Source organism: Brassica rapa, chromosome A04 (assembly GCF_000309985.2).
Source record: "Brassica rapa cultivar Chiifu-401-42 chromosome A04, CAAS_Brap_v3.01, whole genome shotgun sequence".
Taxonomy (NCBI): domain Eukaryota; kingdom Viridiplantae; phylum Streptophyta; class Magnoliopsida; order Brassicales; family Brassicaceae; genus Brassica; species Brassica rapa.
In genome coordinates, this window is record NC_024798.2 from 7,285,383 (window position 1) to 7,310,112 (window position 24,730).

The window sequence follows — 24,730 nt, forward strand, 5'->3', positions numbered from 1 at the left end:
AATAGATTTTAATTTCCTTCAACCATCTAAAGAAGATCTGCAAATTTAAACATCTAATCTATTAATTTAAGATTCTATTTAAATTTTACCGTGACATATTTTAAATTTGGATCTCTTGAATATGTTGTGACTAAATAGAAAGATACACTTCTTATACAATCTTTTATAGTGACCAATATATTTGAACTAAACCAACCTACAATTATATCGTTAACCTAAATATAAACATGGATTAATTATAAAGTTATACAATTTGTGAATGCTCTTTCTTCATGCTACGATCCTGCGTAGTCTCTTGGAAAAGACTGGGGCATAGCTGATTTGTTTCGTCATTATTTCTCCGATGATTCTTCAATCTCCCAGGTTTGTAAACTCTCACTCTGCTTGCAAAGTTACCGCCTTTTTTATTTTGGGAGACAAGGGCAATTCTCATAAATAGACCATTTTCAAGTTTTGATCGCAAAAAAAGACCACAAAAAGGAAAATGACCAAAATGTTTCATTTAATAGGTAAAAGGACTCTAATACCCTCGATATATAAAAAAAATTAATTTTATTTTTATAGTTTTAGATTATATGTTTCAAATTGGGAAGTACTCTAGGATAGCACTAAAAAAGTTTATGTCACAAATATAGACTCTAAGGATCAAAATGACCAAAATATTTCATTAAAGAGGTAAATATGCATTTATACCCCTAGGGTTAACTAATTCAAACCTTAGGGTTTAGAGTTAAGGGGTGGAGATTTGAGATAGAGATTTAAAATTTTACAAAATAAAAAAATAAATATTAAAAATCTGAAAAAAAAAATTTTAAAATAGTTTCTAAAAGTATTTTCGAATTACAAAAAGAAAATGTGAAAAAACAAAAATTAAAAAGAAAAAATTAAAAAAAATTTATAAAAAAGTTCGTGAAAACATATAATCTAAAACTATAAAAAAATTATTTTTCTTAACTTTTTTTTTATTTTTTAATTTTTTAAATTTTAAATTTTTAATTTTTTAACATATCTAGGGTATTAGGGTCCTTTTACCTATTAAATGGAACATTTTGGTCATTTTCCTCCTTGGAGTCTATTTTTGTGATCAAAACTTGAAAATGTTATATTTAAGAGAATTTCCCTTTCAAATTCGAACTTTTTTATAATTTTTTTACAATTTTTTTTCGAATTTTTTTTTTCAAATTTTCTTTTTGTAATTTGAAAATACTTTTTGAAACTATTGTTAAATTTTTTTATTTTCAAATTTTTAATATTTATTTTTAGTTTATAAAATTTTAAATTTCAATCCCAAATCCCCACCTCTTAACTCTAAACCCTAAGGTTTGGATTAGTTAACCCTAGGGGTATAAGTGTATATTTATCTCTTTAATAAAATATTTTGGTCATTTTGATCCTTAGAGTCTATATTTGTGACATACATTTTTTTAGTGCTATCCTAGGGTATTTCTCTTAAGACAAATTGATTACGATTTTTTCGTTACTACCCAGTTTGTGGTTATCGTTTTGGTTTTGTTTTTAACTAAAATCAGCTTCTTTGAGGTTGTGGTATATCCACAGATTGGTTGACCAATAGTATTTGTTTATTGTAGGTTCTTTTTTTTTTGAGCAAATTTTATTGTAGGTTCAAATCCTTGATTCGTCTATAGGAAATTCTTGGAAACAAATTCTCTGCCGGCGCTTACAAAGTATGCATTCACTTAGCTTTAGATTGTTTTTAATAAAGATTCGTTGAATCTTTGTGCTATTGTTATGTTTGATCTTTTTGTTTGTTTTGATTCTGTGAAAGATTGTTCAACATGGAAGACGAATAAGTACATTAATCTTACAGTTTCTTGGTGGTTCTTCCTCTGAAATGAAAATTTGGGAGTGTCGATTACTTTATTGTGTTCCATTATGTTAATATCGCAGTGCTGGTCTTTGTCGTTGTTACTGGTTTCTCATACATAGCAACACTTGATTGCTATTTAGGTCCTAGGACAGAATCAGTGGACTGAATGTTCTTCTGAGGAGCTGCTCTCCGTTCAAGAAAATGGTAAAGAGAGTCCTTCAGTCTTTATTCAATATACATATTCGTATAAGTTGTGGAAAATTTACAAATCAATGAGCATTTATTTTGACTGATGAGATAGTTTTATTATCATCTTAGTTTCTATGTACATCTGGAAGCGAGGGAAGCTACCTCATCAGTTTCAGAGTCTCAGATTTCATGGGTTCTTCTTATTTGTTCGAGAACACCAAATCTAGCTCATAGATAGTATTATGGTAGGGTTATAATGAAAAAGTCAGAACTTTATTGATGTTGAACGATAAGTCTCGTAGATTAGCCACTTAACTTTTTTTTTCTTCCTGGAGATCGACATTGTTGCTATTAGTTCTTATCCTTTCTTATAGTGCTGAATATAGTGCTGCTAACTATTTGATGAATGTGCAATGCAGATGCACATGTCTTTTGCCACATAACAAAGATATTGTTGTGTATAATTATTCTTGGTTTGGAAAGAAAGGATATATGGTTTCTGTAATGGCATATGAAGCCTGCAAACAAATTCTAGAAACTCCTAGGTCCTAACAGTTATATACACCGTACTCAGTGGCTGATCTAGAAAATAAATATAGTGGGGGCAAAATATAAAGAAAAATATGAAATACAACTAAATAAAATTAAATAGTAATATCTTATAAAAATCCAGCAAATAGAAAAACAACTCTTACAAAACAACTCTACGCTCATTCATCATTTGAAATTTCTTAATCACTTTCTCGTTTGAAACTGAGTCAAATAATTCTTTCTCAATAAAGCAAACCATACAATCACTTAGAAACTGATCTCCAATTCGATTACGTGCAGCTGTCTTCACTTCACTAGTTTCATTGCTGAAAAACATCTTTGAACACTTGCCGTGGCAACTGGCAAAGTTAGAACTAACTTTAAAAGTCTGTAAACTAAAGGATGTGCTAGATGCTTTTGAGTTTTCACCATCAAACATGAAAAATCTCCAAGATTTTCTACACTCTTAAACCTTTCGTCTCTGCGTATATTGTCGATGTAGATATCAAGTTGTTGCTCTAGAGATAAAAGCTCACCATAGCTAAAATCATCTGGATATAACTTAGCTAATCGCACCAGCTTCTCTTTATCAAACCCATGGAATGAATCAACCGGGCTTAAAGCAGCCATACAAATAAGCAGATCAGTGGTTACCTCTGTAAAACGATCGTCGAACTCTTGAATCTGCAAATCTAGAACCGTGCAGAAGCAGTTGACCTTATAATGATGCATATTGCTTATATTGGTTCTCCTTCTTGGGTACCTAAGATCAACAAACTCTTCTTCCATGATGAGCATCTCAACATTATGTTTCTTACAAAAAGAAGCAAATTTAGCCATAAGCGAATCCCAACCATCATCTCTAAGCTTCTGCAACTCTCGTTTAGTGGATTCTACCAGTGACATAGCATTCAAAATATCCTGATCTTTCTGTTGCAAAGTCAATGACAAGTTCGCAGTGAGCCCCAAAATAAGTAACATAAGATACAAATAGAACACACAATTAAATGTGTGAAAGTATTTGAGAAGACCACATGCTTCGCGTTTCTGTAAGTCTTCTCAACCCTCATCTTGGATATACTCAAGAACTTTAATGGTAGTAGAAAACAATTCTTCCAGCCTCAACAATGTTTTGTGATGTGTACCCCAGCGAGTAGTTGCAGGTCTTGCTAAATAACGTTCCTGATTTCGTCATGTCCCAGTCTTAACATCACCACTCTTGATTCCTTTTTCTAATTCTTCACGTTAAATTTCTCGAAACATATCTTGTCTTTTATAAGAAGCCCCAACAACATTCAACAGTGTAGAAATCATATCAAAAAAATCAGCAATGTCAAAGTGTTTTTTTGCAACAGCCACCACAACTAGCTGAAGCTGATTAGCGAAACAATGAACATAATATGCTGAACTGCTTTCTCTTGAAACCAATTATCTCAACCCATTAAACTCACCCCTTATATTACTAGCTCCATCATAACCTTGCCCTCGTACCTTTGTAATGCTCATACCATATCTAGCAAACAAATCACCTATAGCAGACTTCAGAGCTAATGAAGACGTTTCTTTTACATGAACAACTCCAATAAACCGTTCTTTGATTGCTCCCCTTTTATCAACAAACCGAAAAACAACACCCATCTGCTCTTTATGAGAAACATCAGCAGACTCATCAACCAGCAAACCAAACACACCATGACCAATTTCTTCTAAAATAGCTTGTCGTACTTCTTCTGCAAAGGAATGGACAATATCTTTTTGAATCTTGGAAGAAATCATCTGGTTATTTCCTGGAGCATTTTTCAGAATAATCTTACTTATAGCATCATTTTGTTCTCCTATGTATCTTAAAAGCTGCAAGAAATTTCCTTTGTTCGCATCCTCTTCTTTCTCACCATGACCACGGAAAGGTAATCCTTGTCGTAACAAGAATCTTGAAGCATCAATCGAAGCATTTAAGCGAATACGATACTCAGTTTTCACCTTATCATCTAGCTTAAATAGAGCATGTACTATAGATTGATGTTGATTCATCAAATCCTCACATTTCTGAGCAGTAATAATGTGACAACTGTTGGGTGGTTTACCCATATGAGTAAGCAATCTCTCTGGCTTCTGCCAGCTATTAAACCCTTCTTTCACAAATACATCACTTCCACCTTGCATTCGTATCTCATCTTTAAATAAATAGAAATATAAGCAAAATGCACGTTCTTTAGATATGCTATACTCTAGCCGACTACCATATTGATCAAACCAAGCTGGATGGAATCTTCTTGTTCCACCTCCTTTTGATATTTTTTTAAAATTATGACCATAAGGTTGACACGGACCTTTAATTAGATATCTACGTCTAACCTCGCCTCTTTGATTTGCAGGGTAATCCATTATGTCTTTCCTTTCACCAGGGTCAGATGGCAAATCATCGATATTGGTATCAGGTACTGGAGGAGATTTTCTTTTGTCTTTCCTTTCATCATATTCAGGCAGTAGCAGATCATTGACATTAGTTTCAGGTACCGAAGTACATACTTTTTTGTAGTATTTTTCCATTGATTTTTTTTCTGAAAAAAAAGCTGTGTTAAACAATACAATCGAAAGGTATGAATTTTAAAATTCACTTTTGCAAATCAAAAAGATGACAATGTTGACCGAGAACTTTATATTACTTTATCATCATCACATCAGAGTCAGCGAAACCAAATCGATATTAGAATTTTTCAAGAACACAGTTTATCAAAAAAAATCAGCAGAGAATTGTAGAAAAGTTTTTGTATATCTGTAAGAGGTTTCTTTTCATTATACCATTAGAATAAAGTATTAACCATGAAAATAAAAGAACAAATTAAGATAGACAAAAAGTTACCACTTGTTGAAATCAAGACGATGAACACACGAGAAAGAAGTTTCATTAGGGTTTTTAGTTTGTAACTTTAGCATAATTATGTCAATTTGGTAAAACAATAATTATATTTCTAAAATGGGCTTGGATAACATACTTGAATGGGCTGTGATATGTGGGGGCAAAAAAAAATTCATCATTGTAACATTTTTTAACTAAAACAAATATAGAAAAAATCAATAATTTTTTTTTGTGGGGCAGCTGCCTCCTCCTTAACGTATGTAGGTTCATCCATGACCGTACTATGATAGATGTTTGTGGCATATGTGGTTATTATATCATGAAAAAATAATATTTCTATAATAAACAAAAGAACAAATTTTCATTAATATAAATTATAAAATTTTATAATTAAATAAAAATTAATAATGGTGGATTAGTAACAAAGTAAAAAAAATTAAAATCATAAACAATATATATTAATAGTATTGAATAAACAAATGAATAATATAAAACAAGATATATAACACCAAAATATACAAAATATATTAAATAATAATTATAAACAAAATTTAAATAAATATTAAAAACGAAAAAATAACCACATAAATGAACCAAAAGCCACAAACCATAACCAGATCAGCATCAAACCAAAAACCAAAAAATATAAGAAACGAAAAAAGTTTATAAAATCTCATCAAATCATAAAACTTCAATTTAAAACATAAACTATAAATATACATATAAATAATTCCGCGCCACCGCGCGGGTCAGAATCTAGTTCCTTCTTAATATTGAGTCCAAAACAAATAGCAAAATGAGCGAAATATGAAGTTCCTTATTTGCAAATACTAAAACATTCACACAACCTATGAAAAAGAAAGACAACATACATTTCTTATTGGACAATGTCATGATTCTTCCTAAGAACATCAAAAGTATACATAAAGAGTTCTATCATTCATTCCCCAATAGAATCCGCTTGATTCTGAGTAATAACCAATATTGTTGCGAGTAAAAGATGAAACCAAAATTAATATGCATATTATTAGATGACAAATATTTCTTTTCGGTTGCTTGAAGAAATATACATTCAAGTGAGGTTACCTTGAAAGCGATGAAGCTTCAAATTTCTTGAATCCTCAAATGATTTCTTAGACTGTCGTACATATGTGAATATGCATTTTCTTCTTCAAATTTAGTTTTTGTGTCTTCCATTCACTAGATTTATGACTTTTGTTGCAAAGAACCAAACCAATAACATGAAAGTTAAGAAAATTGATATCACTCAAATTACCACAAGGAGTGATGTGTACTCTCTCAAATAAGAGGTTCAGTCGTAGTACTTAAGGATCAAATCCACAAAGAGTCAAGGCACACAATAGATCTTAATCAGTTTATGATTAAGCTAGGCAAACAGAGTAATTAATAAAAAGCAAAGGTGACAAGGTAGTTGTTCACTTGATTGATTGATGTTGTAAACAATTATGAGAAATAGCTAGATCTAGGGTTTTAAGTAATCATGGTTATAGTGATATTATGCTAAGGTTTTCAATCCTTGAACTTGAATTCTAATTGCAAAGTATTCCAGCTTCCGCATGCGAATAAATCCTATTGACTAAGTCCAATATCTCAGCTGTCGCTTGGTTATATGGTTCAAACGTCAATCGATGCTATGAGATTAGCGTCGATCGATGTTAACCTACTCAAGAGCACAAGCATTACAAACAATTCCTTGAAGGAAATCTTTATCACCTTAGCATATCTATATTTTGAGCTAATCCCACATAACCTTACTTTAAACCCTAAATCTAACAAATGTAACTACTCAGACATAGCTAAGCAGAACATAGCAAATATCTGAATAGAATGCATATATAGAATAATGTAGAAAAACTAGAGTTCCAATACAAAGCTCTGAATGAGTCTTAGATCTTCTCTTCAAACTACTAAAAATCCTAAGTATGTTTTGCCATGAAAATAATAAAGTATTAAAGTGTGTGTTGTCCAAAACAATGGCATGGCACATTAATATTAGGTTAAAGTCGGTCACGGGTATTTTTGTAATTGATGTGGAACTTGGGCCATAAGTCAGTTGGGAACCAAATCGGATCTTGCGCGCTTTGCTGTTGATCGACAACAAGAGTTGTCCATCAATCGATGTTTGACTCTGAATGTTGACTCTCGACTGGTTCGATGGACAGCTACGACTTTTGTCGCTTTATTCCCAAAATGCCCTAAAATCGCCACATATCTCCAAAACACTTATAAACCTGTAAATACTCTTAAAAGACTCCAAAACATAATAAATAATTCCTAAAACACTTATATACCGTGGTTAAAAACTGGTAAAATCCATGGTGTATCAAAAATCAAACAATTTAACTTGAACTAACAATATACAAGGGAGGAAATGTTTTGAGTCTAAACCTTCAATGGTTTCCAATGACAGACGCTTCAATCCACTTTGAGTACGTTTTTTTGTTGCTCCTAACTTATTTTGTCTTTGGTGATGCTTTCAATGATTGAAACAAGATTGATCTTTTCTTGCTTCAGAGCTTCTTCAGATTAAACACAGAAGTCACCGCGCGAATACGACATGCAAAACAGTTCAAAAATGAAAAAAGTTGTGTGCTCTCAAGAAGTTTCTCAATCTCAAAAATGGTTTAGATGATACTACTATCTACGCATCAAGAACAACGAAGATATTGTAGCTGTACCCAAAGAGATTGAAGTAGATGGTGCATCGACAAGAACATTGATCTAAGTGAAGTTTTTCAGGATAATCGAGTTTTCTCGAAGGAGACAAAAAGACAATGCAATGTCAGTTGGTCTTGGGCCTAGATTTTGGAATCCCTTATATATTAATTGAAAAACATTACAACATTGTTTTGTAGCCACGTGTCACCGTGAGAATGAAATTCAGATTTCTTAGAGAAATATGTTGGTCCATCTTAACTTATACTATACATTTTATTAAACTAACTATTAAATTGATAAATAGTGTACAAACAAATATCCTCGCATTTTCCTTAAATAAAAGCTACGTAATTACCTAATATGATTAACGTATATATGACAATTATTGATTATGAATGATAAATATTTGATAATAATTTTTGTATCTTAGCTATTTTTGTTTTATTTTATATTATTAAAAGATATTAAAAAACCACATTAACCTTATAAAATAATTTATTATATATATTATATTTTGAATTTTTAAAACGACTCTAAATTATTAAAAACGTTAAATGTCTCACACTAAAATTTTGTGAACAATGGTTTAATTTTTTTTTGGTAATAACAAGATACAAATAATCATAAATTGTATGAATATGAAATCTCATTTACTTGACATTCATATTATATATTAATATAGTTTAAAATAAAACTATATAGCATAGAAAATACTTAAATATGACAATTTCTAAATTTGTATTGAAAAAGTATTGAAACCTTAATATTTTAATTTTAAAATTTGCATTACAAAAATCACACATTAGAAATTTTGTGTTTATCATATGAGTATAAATTCTCAATAATAAATATTTATATTAAAATGTACTATATATCTATGTCCATGTCATTGAAATTTAGTTATATACCATATAAAATAAATAAAATGATTGTTTTGATTTATTTACCCTCTCGGACCAGCTACTGATCATCGCCTTGGTAAGCTATTGCCTCGTAAATAAAAAAGATGTATTTTTTTTATCTATGTCTTTACTCTAATTAAATTATATACATAATACGTAAATGAATACAAATATATAATAATAGATTAAAATTAGTTTTATATATAACATTCATCTCGAGCAATTGCGCGGATCTTAAGCTAGTTTTCATGGTATAATATAATCCATGATCAGCTCATCAACCACCGTTCATGGCTCCCAACCACTCGCCCAAGACCGGCTAATAAAAACCAACACAATTATTACCCAAACCTTACAGTGGATTCTCTTATTGATTCTACTTCGCGAACTTGGAATTCACAGGCACTTCGGGCATTGGTGTACCCACATGATGTCAAAATTATAGAAAGCATACCACTGAGCAGAACTCAGATGGAAGATAGGGATGGATGGCATTTCACAAACAATGGAAAATATACGGTTAAATTAGGATATCAGGTAGAACGGATTTATGCAGACAGGGACAAAACACCATTAATGTTTGGATCCACAGTTGATATATTGAAAGCGTTCTGTTGGAAAATACGGTTCCCACCAAATATAAAGCATTTTCTATGGCAATTGGTAAAGAGATGTATAGCAGTCAAGAAAAATTTGCAAACGAGAGGGATACATGGGGATATACGTTGTGCAAGATACGGAGACGATGAGGAATCGATAAACCATGTGTTTTTTGAATGTCCTCCAACACTTCAAGTTTGGGCTCTGTCAAAGATACCATCAAATATAACTATTTTTCTAACAAGCTCGCTATTCACAAACATGGATCATCTCTTTTGGAGAGTTTTCCCGCAGATGGATGATCATTAGTTTGCATGAATACTATGGTATAATTGGAAAGGAATGAATAATAGATTTTTTAGTAATCTGGACATTGATCCTAAGGACACGCTTAATTTGGCAGAAATAGAATCAACACTTTAGGCTGAGGCACATATATTGAACGAATAGAGGAATGTACAACACATAGAGTTTACGACTCTACCGTCAATTTCAGGAAGATGGTGTTTTACAGATGGTTCCTGGAAAGATAATGATATTTTCTCTGGACAGGGTTGGCTGAGTACTCTAAAAGGATTCAATGGGTTGTTAGGGGCGAGGAATATTCGGGCTAGTCTTTCACCTCTTCATGCGGAGATGGAAGCACTACTATGGGCAATGGAATGCATGAGAAACTTACGTCAATTTCAGGTCACGTTTGCAACAGATTGCTCTCAATTGGTGAAGATGGTTTCAGAACCAGAAGAATGGTGAGCTTTTGCAAATTATTTGGAAGATATTAAGGTCCTGAAAGAAAGTTTCCTCCAATCAGAGATTATCTATGTACCAAGGACGAAAAATACAAAGGCGGATAGCCTAGCACGTAATGTCAGGAAGTAACCGTCTTTCGTCGTTCACATGGATCAAGATCTACCGGTTTGGTTCACAGAGTCAGTGTGAGTCTGCATAAGTTGATGACAAAATAAAAGACAGATTTATTCTTTGGTGATGCCCATTTTTATTTTCAGTAAAATAATTAAATCCATTTTGGAAGCATAATTATTTAATCTATTTAATATTAGGTTTGCATAATATAAATCTATACTATACTAAAAGGAAGATAATCTCCAATTCTAGCATGTCCACGTCAGCATAAATAATCATCCAATCAGAACATTTTATTTTCGGGCTGGGTTTAAATTTTTTTCTAAATTGACTTATGTGTGGCCTTCTTTTGATTTGGGATTGGGCTTTTAGATCATCTAATAATTAGACCTAGGTCTACGACGCGGAACTGAAGTCACGTGTCTCTTCTCGTCTCCTCTACCACTTCGTCTTCTCTCTTCTCCTCTGCCACTTCGGCTTCTCCCCGTAAACCATTTTGACTGAATTTTAATCGATCCATCAATACTACTTCTTTATGGTTTCATTTCAGCTCCTTTTTTTCCCTCCTCCTTTATATACTGCTCCATTCCTGTTTCATCTATCAATTTTCTCTTACACTCCTTTAAGTTTAATTGATATGATCGTTCTGACTCCCCATGTCTCTCCTCCTATATAAAGACCTTTTCCGACCTCCAAGCTCATTCAACAACATCCATAAAACGTCCTCCTGCAAGGCAAACTCAAACGGAAAAATCTCTAGCCAAGTCTCAGGCGGCTCTATTTTTCAACGCCATCACACCAGGCCTCTATGACTCAGAGTTACGCTTCAGTTTATTCCACTTATGGGAGTCAAGAAACAGGGAGCTCCGTATTGGCTTTGAAGTGCAGCTCTTCAACAAGTAGATATGATCTTTTACTGATTAACATAACCCTATACTGTTTTCTCCTTGTTTTATAAAAAAACAATAAACATTAAATATTAATTCTCAAATCGTTGCGTCTAACAGACTCTTCGATATCCCTGATGTGGTCGACGAGGATTTTCTTATTTTACTAAGTTAAAGAACTTCTGTATTTTAGAATACTTGAGGGACTAACTGTGAACTATCTTCGAGGCGCAAAGGTATGTATGGTGGCTTTCAGTTTTTGTTTTCCTTTCGTGTGACAAAAAGGATTCTATATAGCTGATGTGTATGTCACCATGGTAGATGACATAGGCAAGGACTAGAGGGCTTAAAGGAGTCATACGATCTTGCGTTATGTGCTTTTTGTGGTGTCTGCACAGAAATTCAGGCTTGTGATTGGACCTACAAAATGCCTACCAAGTAAATGTAATATTTAAATTTTCATTTCCGCAGGTGGTAAGCCATGCCTTCTACGAGCAGGCATGCTTCTAGCACAAACAAGCGCCCACCAGAGTATATATGCTATTGGAGTCAGGATGCACCCTTCGTGATGTCATTAATTATGTAAGAATTTCTTTTATTTAGGATAATGTATTTAGATTCAAACTGTGTTAACTGTAAATGGAAACAATTTTTTTAGCATTTACCCTACTACTCTCAGCTAACTTTTTCAAGTAGGCAACACAACTTTTACCTCAAGTAACGTGAAAATGATTTGCCAACATGAAGACTGCAGACGACAAGGTCTCCAAGGGTTTATGGGTCTTTAGCATCTTACAATGACCACAAACTAATTTTCACACTTGTACATATACAAAAAAGGCCAAGAAAGTAGTGAAGTGTGAGAAATCAAGAAACATTGATCTACAAGAATTTCAATAATTTTGGTTGGTGACACATTCTCTTACCTTCTCTCATTGATATTATCATGGTTGCTTTCTTTAGCTGGACTAAAATCGTTCAACATCAATGTTTTCTTTTCCTCCAGTTGAATATTGTGGATGCTACAGTTAAATTGAACTGTGTAAGCAAGGGTTTCAGCTCTCAAGACACTCAATTGTAAAGGACTTAGCTGGCAGCATCTTTGAATGATCTTTACACGGCTGGCATCGAAAAGCTTTCGCTGTCACTGAAACACGTTGTACAAGTAAGGAAATAAATACAATCTTTTCTTGGTTTTAATCTTTTCGGTTGCTGTTAATTGTAACCTTAGTTCTTTATCTTAGTTAGAAGATGGATGCTCCACTGAATGAGAGAGATGGAAGACTTTTAATGATGGTTCTATTTTGCTGAAATAGGAATGAGCTTCCAATGAATAAAGGTAAACCATAAGAGAAATCCCATTCAAAACCCATTGTGTCAACAGAGAATAGAAGTTCTAATTTTTCTAAGTCAGTTTTTCATTTATCATGCAGGTTATGTATTTATCACAGGCTGTTCTCAACTCTGATTGTGACGTGTACAATAGATGTGCTTATCTGAAGCTTTCTAATTATTTTATAGCGATCTATAACTCTTTGGATGAAGATGAGACACTAAGAAAGCTGATATAGTAGGTATGCTTTCACTTACTATCAAGCGGAGGAAGTTTGAAGTTATCAAGGCAACTATCTTATCATATACAATCATCTGCCAAACATGGCCTAAACATATTTTTTTCACTCATTTCATATTTCTTTTCATTTATTGATAGATAGGTAGCTAAGTAATCAGTAGGGCCATATTTCAATCTAAATTTGATGCTCTGTTTCAGATGTCTAAATTGCAATGTTTATTTTCTGGGCAGGTCGGGCAATCAAACCGGACTGAATGGAAAGACTTTAGCTCACGAATAAACAAAGAATTACCAAAGATAAATTTACAATTGTAAAAGCTCTCGCATGCATCACATGGTCTGTAAAAAATAATATTCTTGGCTTAGGACATAATAGGATTTTATCCCAAGAAGAAATACAGGTAATTCTATTTTCAAAAGGTTTATTACTTCCTTTATTATTCACTTCAAAATTGTAATTTTATTTTATAAAATCAAGAATATGTTCATTAGGCCTTTATATTTTTTACTGGTCATGCTTCACTTCATATTTGTTATTGGACATGCTCTGCGTTTTTCAACATGTCGGGGACAAAGTGCACAAGTGTTTCCTTGAAAGATCACTAAAACTAATGAAAGGGGAAAATATAATCTCAAAGGATCATGGCAACGTAAAGTCGAATTGAAACCTCAAAAAGGTAATGTTTGAGAGCGTGCATGTTCGAGGGACATCATAAGGATAGAACCACAAAGGCTCCCAAATGATCCCAGACTCACGAAAGGATATTATTCCCCCAGAGAGTTGGGTTACAGAAATGAAGAAATTGACTTAGGCTTTGGTTTGAAGAAATTAATCGATAGCCGTTCAATAACAAGCACAACAATAAATTGCAATTGTAAATCAACTGTAAAAAAAAAACTTCGTCTGAACTATGTGTTGTCCAAGGTTTAAAACCATACGAGAATAGTAACGAAATTTGAGGAAACTATTAAAGGAGACAAACTAATACCACATTAACCAATGATAGGCCAACAAATATTTTTAAATTCCAGTTCACAAAAAAAATAAAGAAAGTTTAAAAGTCAATATAGTGTATGAAGTTAATTAACAAAACAAATATTAAAGTTAACTTGAAGTAATCTTTCCAATTGTGCACTATCTAATCTTTCTACATTAAGTATCATTATAGTTTGAGAATCTATTTTATTGGTCACTAAAGTTTAAAAATAAGTAAAATAATATAAATATATTTTAAAATTTTAATTTATTCACAACTAAAAATAGCATACACTTTCATCATTTTATTATTTTTACTATTTTCTATTATTTCTTTTACAAATTATATTTTTTTTTACTATTAAAGTTATAAAATAACCAAACTAAAAATAAGAAACTAGAGCATAACACAAAATTTAAATGCCATAGTAACACTAAATCAATAGAGGTCTAGAGCTGAAAGGAGATCAAGAACGAAGACTAACTTACCTCATTGAACCATAAAGTGTCTTGGCCAGAATAATTAAAAATAAAAAAAATGATAGAAAGATAAAATCTGAAACAAAGCAATCCCCCGAACAAAAATAAGCGCGATCAAGCACCAACACAAAGAACCAAAAAAGCGGACCAGAAGGAGAATAATAATCAGAAAGCCCAAGTCACCAAGAAGCAGGAAGATACATGGAAGCACAACCACTAACAAAAAGGTAAGAAACACTTCACAAACTAAACAAGAATAAACAAGGCGCCCATGCAAGTGAAGAAACACAAAGCTCTGGATAGAAGAGACCAAAGCTCCAAGAGACTAACTACGCACACCTATACCAAAGGAAACATGGAAAGAAAAGAAACAACCAGAGGGAGGGATAATAGTAACTAACCACCGTGAAATCAGAGAATAAGCTTGAGACAAGAAATAACCTTCAAAGCCCACATAGCATTCACAACGAACGAAAACATTATCCAAACCTGGAGTGGTACGCATGGTGAAAGGGAGAGCTACAAGAGATGCGAGTGATAGACAATGGATTTGACCCATTTTCGTCCATGGTTTATAGGTGTTTTTATTATCTATTATTATATTATATAGTCTATTTATTATATTTATAAGATCATGGGTGATATGGAGATAAGTGATGATTTTAGAGCATTTTGGAGATATTTGGAACAAGCACCCGAGATGACCATCGAGCTCGACCATAGGTCGATATTGGAGGAGGACTATCGATCGATATTCACACTTGAACATCGATCGACAGCGAAGCGCGCAGAAAGCCTGTTTGGTCACAGCCGACTTGAAGCCCAAGTCTTCATCAATTTACAAGATTATCCCTGACGAGTTTTAACCTAACTATATAAGCATTGCCACCATGTTAGAGACAAAGTGTGCTTTTTCTGTGTTTCTAGTTTTATTACTTTCATTAAAAGGTTTTAGGATTGTAATAGATTGGAGAGAAGATCCAAAGTTATAATTTATGATTGGAACTCCATTAATATCTATTTTACTATTCTATGAAGTTTTCTAACCTAATTGCTTTCATGAATTGCTTGACCATGTCTGAATAGTTCCATTGTTAGATTTAGGGTTTACATAGGTTATGAGGGATTAACTCCAACTATAGATTGCTGAGTTGTGGTAATTGTCATTAGTATTGTTCATTAATGCATGTTTCTAGATTAGCTACCTAGAACTTGCCCTAGGATTGATAGATAAAAGCGAGACCTTCATTCTCATCCTGAAAACATTCTAACTGAGCTAAGTTTCTTGCTAAGAGTAAGGCGAGAGCTGATCTAGTGAGCTTAGTAAGATTTATTCAACCCGCACATAAAGCTTAACTAGAAGCGCAGCGATCGATATTCATATTGGATAATCGATCGACGGAGCGAAAGGTGTATCGATCGATACCCCTATAGAATTATCGATCGGCACTGCTATTGATCGAACACATTTATTTGGGTCATTAGATCTAGTTAATATACGAGTTCAAACATGCGATAGCTGATGGACTTGTTGAATTGACAGTTGAGCTTTACATTATCATGCATGCAACTCATTAGGCATCTTTAGGATTATAATTCCAAGTTTTCTGAATTGAAACCCTAAGTCTAGCTATTTCCTTTTAAGCACCAAAACCTCAATCAATCAATCGAGCAATAACTTGCTCAACCAAAACTGCAAATTTACATTTCAAATCTTAAAAACTTCCTATTTAACAAATCATATTTGATCCATTAGGTTCCCTAGCTCCCTGTGAATTCGATCCTTAAGTACTACAACTCGACCTCTTATTTGAGAGAGTATAAATCACTCCTTAGGGTAATTTGAGTGATATCAAATTTGGCACCGTTGCCGGGGAGTTTTGATTGTCTATTGATTTAATTTTTTTTGTTTCTGACATAAAACTTTTTTCTTGGATTTTCAGGTACATGCCCAGCAGTACTAGAAGCAACAAGGAAACTCAACTACTGTTCTCACCAGATCCTGCAAGCTTGGAACGTTCAATCCGCAAAGAAGCACACTCCTCATCGATCGATAACACCACTTGTTCATTGATTGATTTCTGTCAACCACCGTCGAACCACACACTAGTCCAGTCGACCGATACTCGCTCACCACTATCGACAGAAGACACTCCTCTTCCATCGACCGACATTTTCCATCCGACATCGATCGATACTTCAATCTAACCATCTATCGATACTGAACCGCGAGACATAGTTGCTACTTTGATACTTGTACGAGATGACAGAGGAAACCTGCATTACCAGGAGGGTCATGTGCGTAATGCAGCAGTTCAGAGGATATATTCTCAGGGGGCTGCAATCCCTGAGTCCGATACTGACGCTACATGAGCCATTCTACCTGTAGATGAGGCTGCTTGAACCAAAACGTTGGCTGACTACAACCGTCCATATTAGTTCTACACCAACCGATCAGCCATTCGTCCTCCCACTGTTCAGAGGGATTTCGAGTTGACGCCACAGTACTACACACTCGTGGGACAGACACCCTACTATGAGTTATCTCACGAGCATCCAAAGCAGTTACCACCATGATCTATGACATCCTGGGGCGCCATCAAGAATGCAATCTTATGCAATTTATTTGATGAAGCGCGTGCTGAAGACTTGAGGAGCAAGATTTCTACATTCACTCAGGAGCCTGCAGAGTCATTCAAAAGCTCCTAGATTAGATTAAAGTCTTATCAAAGAGACTGTCTACACCATGGATTCAATGAAGTACAGCTGCTCAGTACTTTCTACAGAGGCATCGCGATCCAGTACCAGATGGCTCTTAATGCTTCCAGCAATGGAAACTTCAACACCAGGAATCCAGAGGAGGCAATGAAGGTTATTGAGAACCTAGCATCTAGCAGCAGCACCAAAAACACTGACTTTGAGAGGAGAAAACCTGCCATTATCCTTGGGAATGATTAGATAGATGATGTGAAGGCAAAGCGGGACAGTGTTCACAAGCTTGTCAGAAAGAAGGTCGGTTTCGTTGAAGAAGCAGAGGCTGTAGGCACAGAGGGTAGAGCAGAGGAAGCAGATGTGAACTTCATCAGTGGAACTGGAATCCAAGGTTCGGGGAACCAGGAAGGAAACATGAACTCCTATGGAAATATGGGTAACTTCAACCAGAGTTCGCAGCACCAGAAATCCTACATCAACAACTACAACAACAACATGGGTTATGGAAGCTCCTATTACCAGACACCACCAGCGCCAACTCAGGAGAGCAAGATTGAGGAGATGTTTGATAGAGTCCTAGAGGGACATCAGCGCATGACGGTGGACTTCAATGGGAAGATTGATTCTGTCTACACCAACCTGAACAAAAAATTAGAAACTTTGAGCACTCATGTGAAGAAGCTAGAGATACAAGTTGTTCAGAGAGGAGAAGCTGTTAAGAGGTAGGGATCCTTAACAAAAGGGGTAGAAGATCACGTGATGAGACACCACGTGAATGCCATCATTGGGGATGATTTATGGCAAGTGGTAATGGAAGAGAAGCTGCAAGAAGGATTCAAATAGAAAGTCTGATGAGTTTCGGCGGATCACATTGGTGTCGATCGACGCCAAGCTACGAATATCGATCGACAGAGGTCATCCAAAATCGATCGACGTCCTCTCCTGGACATCACTCGACAACACCTACGGAATCAACCGCATCTTGCAAAGCCGTGAGGATCATGACCCACGAGGAGTTCGCAGCAAAACACCCACATCCACCCAGCCCTGTCTACGTAAACATTGATTGACATTCTGACCCCATCATTGATCGACAACAGGAGACCGTCATCGATCGACAACCTCAAGCGCCTATCAATCGACGAGCACCTATTACGTACGGAGTGCAGATGCCAAAGATAGATGTTGCACGTCTTAATGCACTCAGGCCCAAACCCAAACCTACATAAAACATATCGGAGACCGTCAGGACACTTTCAGATGATGGAGTGGATCCTATGGAAATCGATAGGATTCCTAAAGGAAGAACCCTAAGTAAAAGAAAGGAAAAAGTGTCGAAACATCTGAAGAGGGGGGCTAATGAAAAGGAAAAGGAAAGTTTCCGAAAAAGAGTCTTCAGGATTCCTCTAGATAAGCCAATCGATGAAGCTTATTATACCCACATGTGAATGTTCTTCAGAGAAACTATAGAGACAGAAGAAGTGACATTAAGAGAATGTTTTGTGAAGCTAACGAAAAGATGAAGATGAGGATTACATTGAAGAAGAAGGGTGATCCTGGGCAATTTCCAATACCTTGCACGGTGAAGGGTATTGAATTCCCACATGCCTTGTGCGACACATGAGCATCAGTCAGCATCCTACCTAGGATTATGGCAGACCATCTGGGTCTGCAAGTGGATCCATCACATGACTTATTTACTTTTGTGGATTGTTCCCTGCGGAACTCAAGAGTAATTGTGAGAGACCTAGAGGTGCTGATTGGTAATGCCCTAGTTCCAGTAGATTTCCATGTCTTGGATATCAAGCTGAACTGGAAGTCTTCTCTATACTTGGGAGAGCCTTCTTATCAACAGTGGAAGCAGTGTGCAACTTGCAAACCAACCAGTTGTATCTACCACTCATCGATCCTAATGCCCACTACGACCCTATTCCAATCAAGAAGCCACAGACGACCTCCAGAAGAATCAATGATCAAGGAATCATTGCAGCATGCCAGTGTGGAACCGAGTACGAGACCGAATACTCAGCGTCAGTCAAAACTCACACTGCAACATCGATCAAGAGTGCCAATCAGAAATCGACCGACACTCCAAAAGAAGAATCGGTCGACAGTAATCAAGGAGAATGGAAAAACGACTACTATATTCCCACTATGGCAACACACACCATGCATACATAATTATGAGGAAGAACGAGCTATAGAGCAAAGAGCGACTCTTGACGAGGAAGATAGACTTTTCCATCATTTGTTTTGGACAAAGAACTCGCCATCAATCGACAGATACACAACATCGATCGACACTCAACCTCACCAACCAAACCACCTTCGAGCATCGACCGACAACGCCTACTTTCCATCGATCGACATTAACGTCGATGCTACCAGAGACGGAGATTACTCAATTGGCAGGTGGGCAGATAATCGCTATCACGAGAGCTACGCAGTAGAGAACACATATCGTGATCAAAGAGATGATGAACTTAATGAGGGTTTCACATACGAGGAGCTTCTCAACATGCAAAGACGCGATAAAACAGATCAGAATCGAGCAGCAGCTGCTTGGGAAAGAACACGTTTCAGCCATCCGATCGACAGGGAGAGCCGTCCATCGATCGACACCAATCATTCAAAATCAAACGACATCAGCAATACAACATCAATTGACATCAGTCCAAAATAGACGGACGTACACCGCACGTATCTCGAGAGGACATCACAGACATCCTTCAGACAGCTAATGGAGCAGACAACCTGTTCATACATCAACACAACATTCCATAACACCAACAGAAAGAGTCATATGACACAGCTAGCGGCATAGACATAATCTTCAAACAAAGGACTCGCCATCCAACTCAACCATCGTTCAACGTTGACGTCCCAACATCGGTCGATAGAAGTCCGGAATTCGATAGAAGAGCTTTCGATCTTTTGGGTACAAGGAGATTCTACTGGGAAGAGAAGGATGAGTATGGATATACAGAGATGATCAGGGCTACGCCAGAGATCTAGATGAACACACCATTCGTGTTCACAACAGAGATATTAGAAGACTTCTGGAACGAGCTTCAAGAGATGAGCCAAGCTATATATGTCTTCCTGAACATGCTAGCTCATTCACACAGACCAAGCTGGTACAAGAGATCTACACCAAGGACGAGATCAGTGAGATGTTCTATGGAGTCTATGGAGAACACGAGAAGAACAAAGAAGCCTTTAAGATGAAACTTGATGGTGTCTACTATCCACTGAATGATAGTATCAGTTGGCTGACTACTTGCATGGAGGAGATGAAGCAAGACATAGCTAGAATTCAGCGCGCGACCGACATTGCTCGACCTACATCGATCTACAACCGCTTACGCACATCGATCGACAGTCGTTTACGTACATCGATCGACAACCACATACCAGCATCGGTCGACGACAATCCACCACACCCAAATTCGATAAAGGCTCAACCAGATTTTTACACCAGGGTAGAGATAGATCAGATAGTGGAAGGGATCTACAGAGCTCTGGAATCTACAGAGGAGAGGCTTGATGGGAGATGTGATGATATCTATTTCCCAATAGATCTTAGCATTAGTGCTTTGACCTCAAAGATAGAAGCTATTCAAGGGGAATTGGTGGATATTCAGAGTTACATTGCTCGTCGGCCAGAAGCATCACCATCGATCGACAGACGCAACAACAAATCGACCCACATTCATCAACATATATCGGTCGACAAAGCTTCAAACCGAGGAAGGCTAGTACAAAAGATAACATCCGACATGTCTGATACACACAACCATGGAGATGAGATCTCAGCTGACACATACGCCAAACTTATGAGACATCAGTTCAATCTGGAGAGTCTTGAAGATAAATTGCAGAAGATAGAAGATGCAACTACAATAATGAAGGAAAAATGGCGCAGAGGAGATGAAGCAATGAGAGACTTCACTGGTACATGGTTCAACAAGCGCAAAGAAGATATGGAGACTTGTTTCCCAACAAGTACCAACCCACTATTAGGTAATATTATTTAGTTTTTATTAATATATTATTTATGTTGGCTTTTATTTATTGCAGGTCATAAAAAAATAAAATAAAAAAGCAAAACAAAAACATATCCAAGTAGACGAATGCCCTTAGTATCGACCGATGAGACACTGTCGACATCGATCGACATGAAAGCACCTGCATCCACTGATATCACCATCCTTACATCGGTCGACATCCATTCCAGTCTGGTATATCGTTCTAACTCGTTACCTTAAGTACTTATAATTTATTATCACCATAACTCCGACTGAATTTACACTAGGGACAGTGTAGTTTAAGTTTAGGGAAGGTTTACTGATATTAGTTTATTTATGAATTATAAAAATATATTTTCAAACATAAAGTTTTTATTGAGTCAAGAAGAGGATAATGAACTTATTAGATTTTTACTTGTTATCTAACCACTCTTTAGCACCATTCTAGACTTATTGATTGCAAATAGTACTAAAGATACTAAAGTGGATCAACATGTCAACTGTGTTACACTTTTTGAGATTGTTCGAAGGAACCAAAGCTGACCTCCAATATTAAACTTGATACAACTGCTTGTCTTGGGGTTTGGTATACATGAGATCGGATTCTTCAAACAAGTTTGGAAGGTAAAGCCTAGTGTAGATAGATTTATCACCCTCTCTCTCTATTTTCGAAATATAAATATGCAAAATAAAATAAATAAATAATAATAATAATAATAATATTTATATATATATTATAGATTTATTTAGGAAGGAATTCGAACAAGATTTGGTGGCTACAACCATTAAGGCTTGCTTCATATGAATTCTATAGGTAAAGGATTAGAACATGACTTGGTGGCTACAACCATTAAGGCTTGCTTTACAAATAATCCTAGGATATAGGTCAAAAAGAAGGGAACATGACTTGGTGGCAACCACCATTAAGGCTTGATTCATGGAAATTGTCCAATCTTGGTCAATGATCTTGCAAATATAAGCAGACTTTGACTAGGAAAGAAATTAGTAGAGAGATAGGATAAGAACTAATGTTTACCTGCAGATCCAGATACTTGTTTGAAATTCCTTGCATCTTGTGATCGATACTCCCAAGGTAAAGCCTACACTTTTATTTATGCTAAGAAATGAAGTTGGTAGAGGGGAATGTAAGACAAGATTTGCTAAGTTGTTGGCTAGATAGATTTGGTTGCTAAGCTAGGATATGGTATGAAGTGCTTTTGTGATTAGGACCTCTTAGATGTGGATTGCAATATTGTAGAGGTAATGATTCTAAGTTTTAAATCATGTGAATTCCTGCTGTTTTCAAACCTCTTTCAGAGAGACTGTCTGTTTGTTTTGCTTGAGGACAAGCAAAAGAGTAAGTCTGGGGAGAGTTGATAGACCATGGATTTGACCCATTTTCGTCCATAGTTTATAGGTGTTTTTACTATCTATTATTATATTATAGAGTCTATTTATTATATTTTTAAGATCAGGAGTGATTTGAGATAAGTGATGATTTTGGAGCATTTTGGAGATATTTGTAGCAAGCACCCGAGATGACCATCGAGCTCGACCATCGGTTGATATTGGAGGAGGACTATCAATCGATATTCACACTTGAACATCGATTGACAGCGAAGCGCGCAGAAAGCCCGTTTGGTCACAACCGAGTTGAAGCCCAAGTCTTCACCAATTTACAAGATTACCCCTGACGAGTTTTAACCTAACTATATAAACTTTGCTACAATGTTAGAGGCAAAGTGTGCTTTTTCGTGTTTTTAGTTTTATTACTTTCAGAAAAAGGTTTTAGGATTGTGATAGATTGGAGAGAAGATCCAAAGTTATAATTTGTGATTGGAACTCCATTAATATCTATTTTACTATTCCATGAAGTTTTCTAACCTAATTGCTTTCATGAATTGCTTGGCCATGTCTGAGTAGTTCCACTGTTAGATTTAGGGTTTAAATAGGTTATGAGGGATTAACCCCAACTCTAGATTGCTGAGTTATGGTAATTGTCATTAGGATTGTTCATTAATGTATGTTTCTAGATTAGCTAATAGAACTTGCCCTAGGATTGATAAATAAAAGCGAGAGCTTCATTCTCATCCTAAAACATTCTAACTGAGCTAAGTGTCTTGCAAAGAGTAAGGCGAGAGCTGGTCTAGTGAGCTTAGTAAGCTTTATTCAACCCGCGCATAAAGCTTAACTAGAGCGCATCGATCGATATTCATATTGGATAATCGATCGACGGAGCGAAAGGTGTATCGATCGACGGAGCGAAAGGTGTATCGATCGATACCCATATAGGATTATCGATCGTCACTGCTATTGATCGAACACATTTGTTTGGGTCATTAGATCTAATTAATAGACGAGTTCAAACATGTGATAGCTGATGGACGTTTTGAATTGACAGTTGAGCTTTACATTATCATGCATGCAACTCATTAGGCTTATGTAGAATTATAATTCCAAGTTTCCTGAATATAAACCCTAAGTCTAGCTATTTCTTTTTAAGCACCAAAACCTCAACTAATCAATCGAGCAATTACTTGCTCAACCAAAACTACAAAATTTACATTTCAAATCTTAAAAATTTCTTACTTAACAAATCATATTAGATCCGTTAGGTTCCCTAAATCCCTGTGAGTTCGATCCCTAAATACTACAACTTGACCTCTTATTTGAGAGGATATAAATCACTCTTTAGGGTAATTTGAGGGATATCAGTGAGCAGCAATGAAAGCTGCAATGAGATAAGAAAACAGAGAGGGAAAGGGAGACGAAACAAAATCAGCAAATTGTGGAGTTGTTCTCGAGCCATGAAAGAGAGCATAGAAGTCAGATCCCCAAAAACTAGATCTTGAAAACCAAGACAAGCAAGGACTATTGACTGTAAGCCAATGACGAGGAAGACAATATGAAAGACGACTAAAATCTTACCCAACCCTAGGAGATGCAGTTCCTAACATCAGCTGAAATCAAAAGAAGAAGAGGAGCAACCAATATTGACTGGAAAAGCCTACAACGTTGTGAGAAACAACCACACAACTGGGAACTCATAAAGTATATTTACAACAAATTTCGTATAATCTTACCGACGAAGAAGGCGAGGAAGAACAAGAGCAGGAGATGAGTCTTTTTCCGGTGAGAAGCACCGCACACTAGAAAGGTAAACGAAAACAGAGATGGCGGCTCAAGGTCAAAATATGGAGAGATGAAAAAAACATCTTAAAAGTTATAATGTACAAAAATATGAAAAAAATAAAAAACAATTTTGACGTTGAAACCATTAATGTTAAAATCGACAAATGCCTAAATGCCATGTTATTGAAATTCAATATGCTTTTACATTATATGTGATATACCATAGATTTTACCCATTATTTGCCATGGTATATAGATATTTTTAGATATATTTACTTCGATATAGAGTCTATTTAGTGTGTTTACAGGTTCAGGTACGATTCGGAGGAAACTGGTGATTTTGGTGTCTTTTGGAGCTTTTTGAGTGCATAACTGCACATACGCGTCAGATGTCTCACTAATGTTGATGAAACTGTCTTCTATGATCCCATGGAAAAGAAGAAAAGTGAGGAGCTTGTTTCATGCATAAAAAAGTTTGAAGATCCAAGA

At 35.5% G+C, this 24,730-nt stretch overlaps 1 protein-coding gene and 1 pseudogene across 5 annotated transcripts; one reads left to right on the forward strand and one right to left on the reverse strand.

Moving 5' to 3' along the window:
* The first annotated feature begins 944 nt into the window (after positions 1–944).
* Positions 945–22,002, forward strand: LOC103849208. Of its 5 annotated transcripts, XM_033290238.1 has the most exons (4): positions 945–2,032; positions 4,924–12,505; positions 12,585–12,679; positions 12,774–22,002. In XM_033290238.1, exon 4 carries the CDS (start codon positions 18,733–18,735, stop codon positions 19,762–19,764), a length of 1,032 nt encoding a protein of 343 aa, XP_033146129.1. In that variant the 5' UTR covers positions 945–2,032; positions 4,924–12,505; positions 12,585–12,679; positions 12,774–18,732; the 3' UTR covers positions 19,765–22,002. The 5 variants fall into 5 exon arrangements, with proteins under 5 accessions (XP_033146129.1, XP_033146128.1, XP_033146127.1 ...); XM_033290237.1 differs by having other exon boundaries at positions 4,924–12,679; XM_033290236.1 differs by having other exon boundaries at positions 12,585–22,002.
* Positions 1,707–4,915, reverse strand: LOC103849232 (annotated as a pseudogene).
* Positions 22,003–24,730: the final 2,728 nt, after the last annotated feature.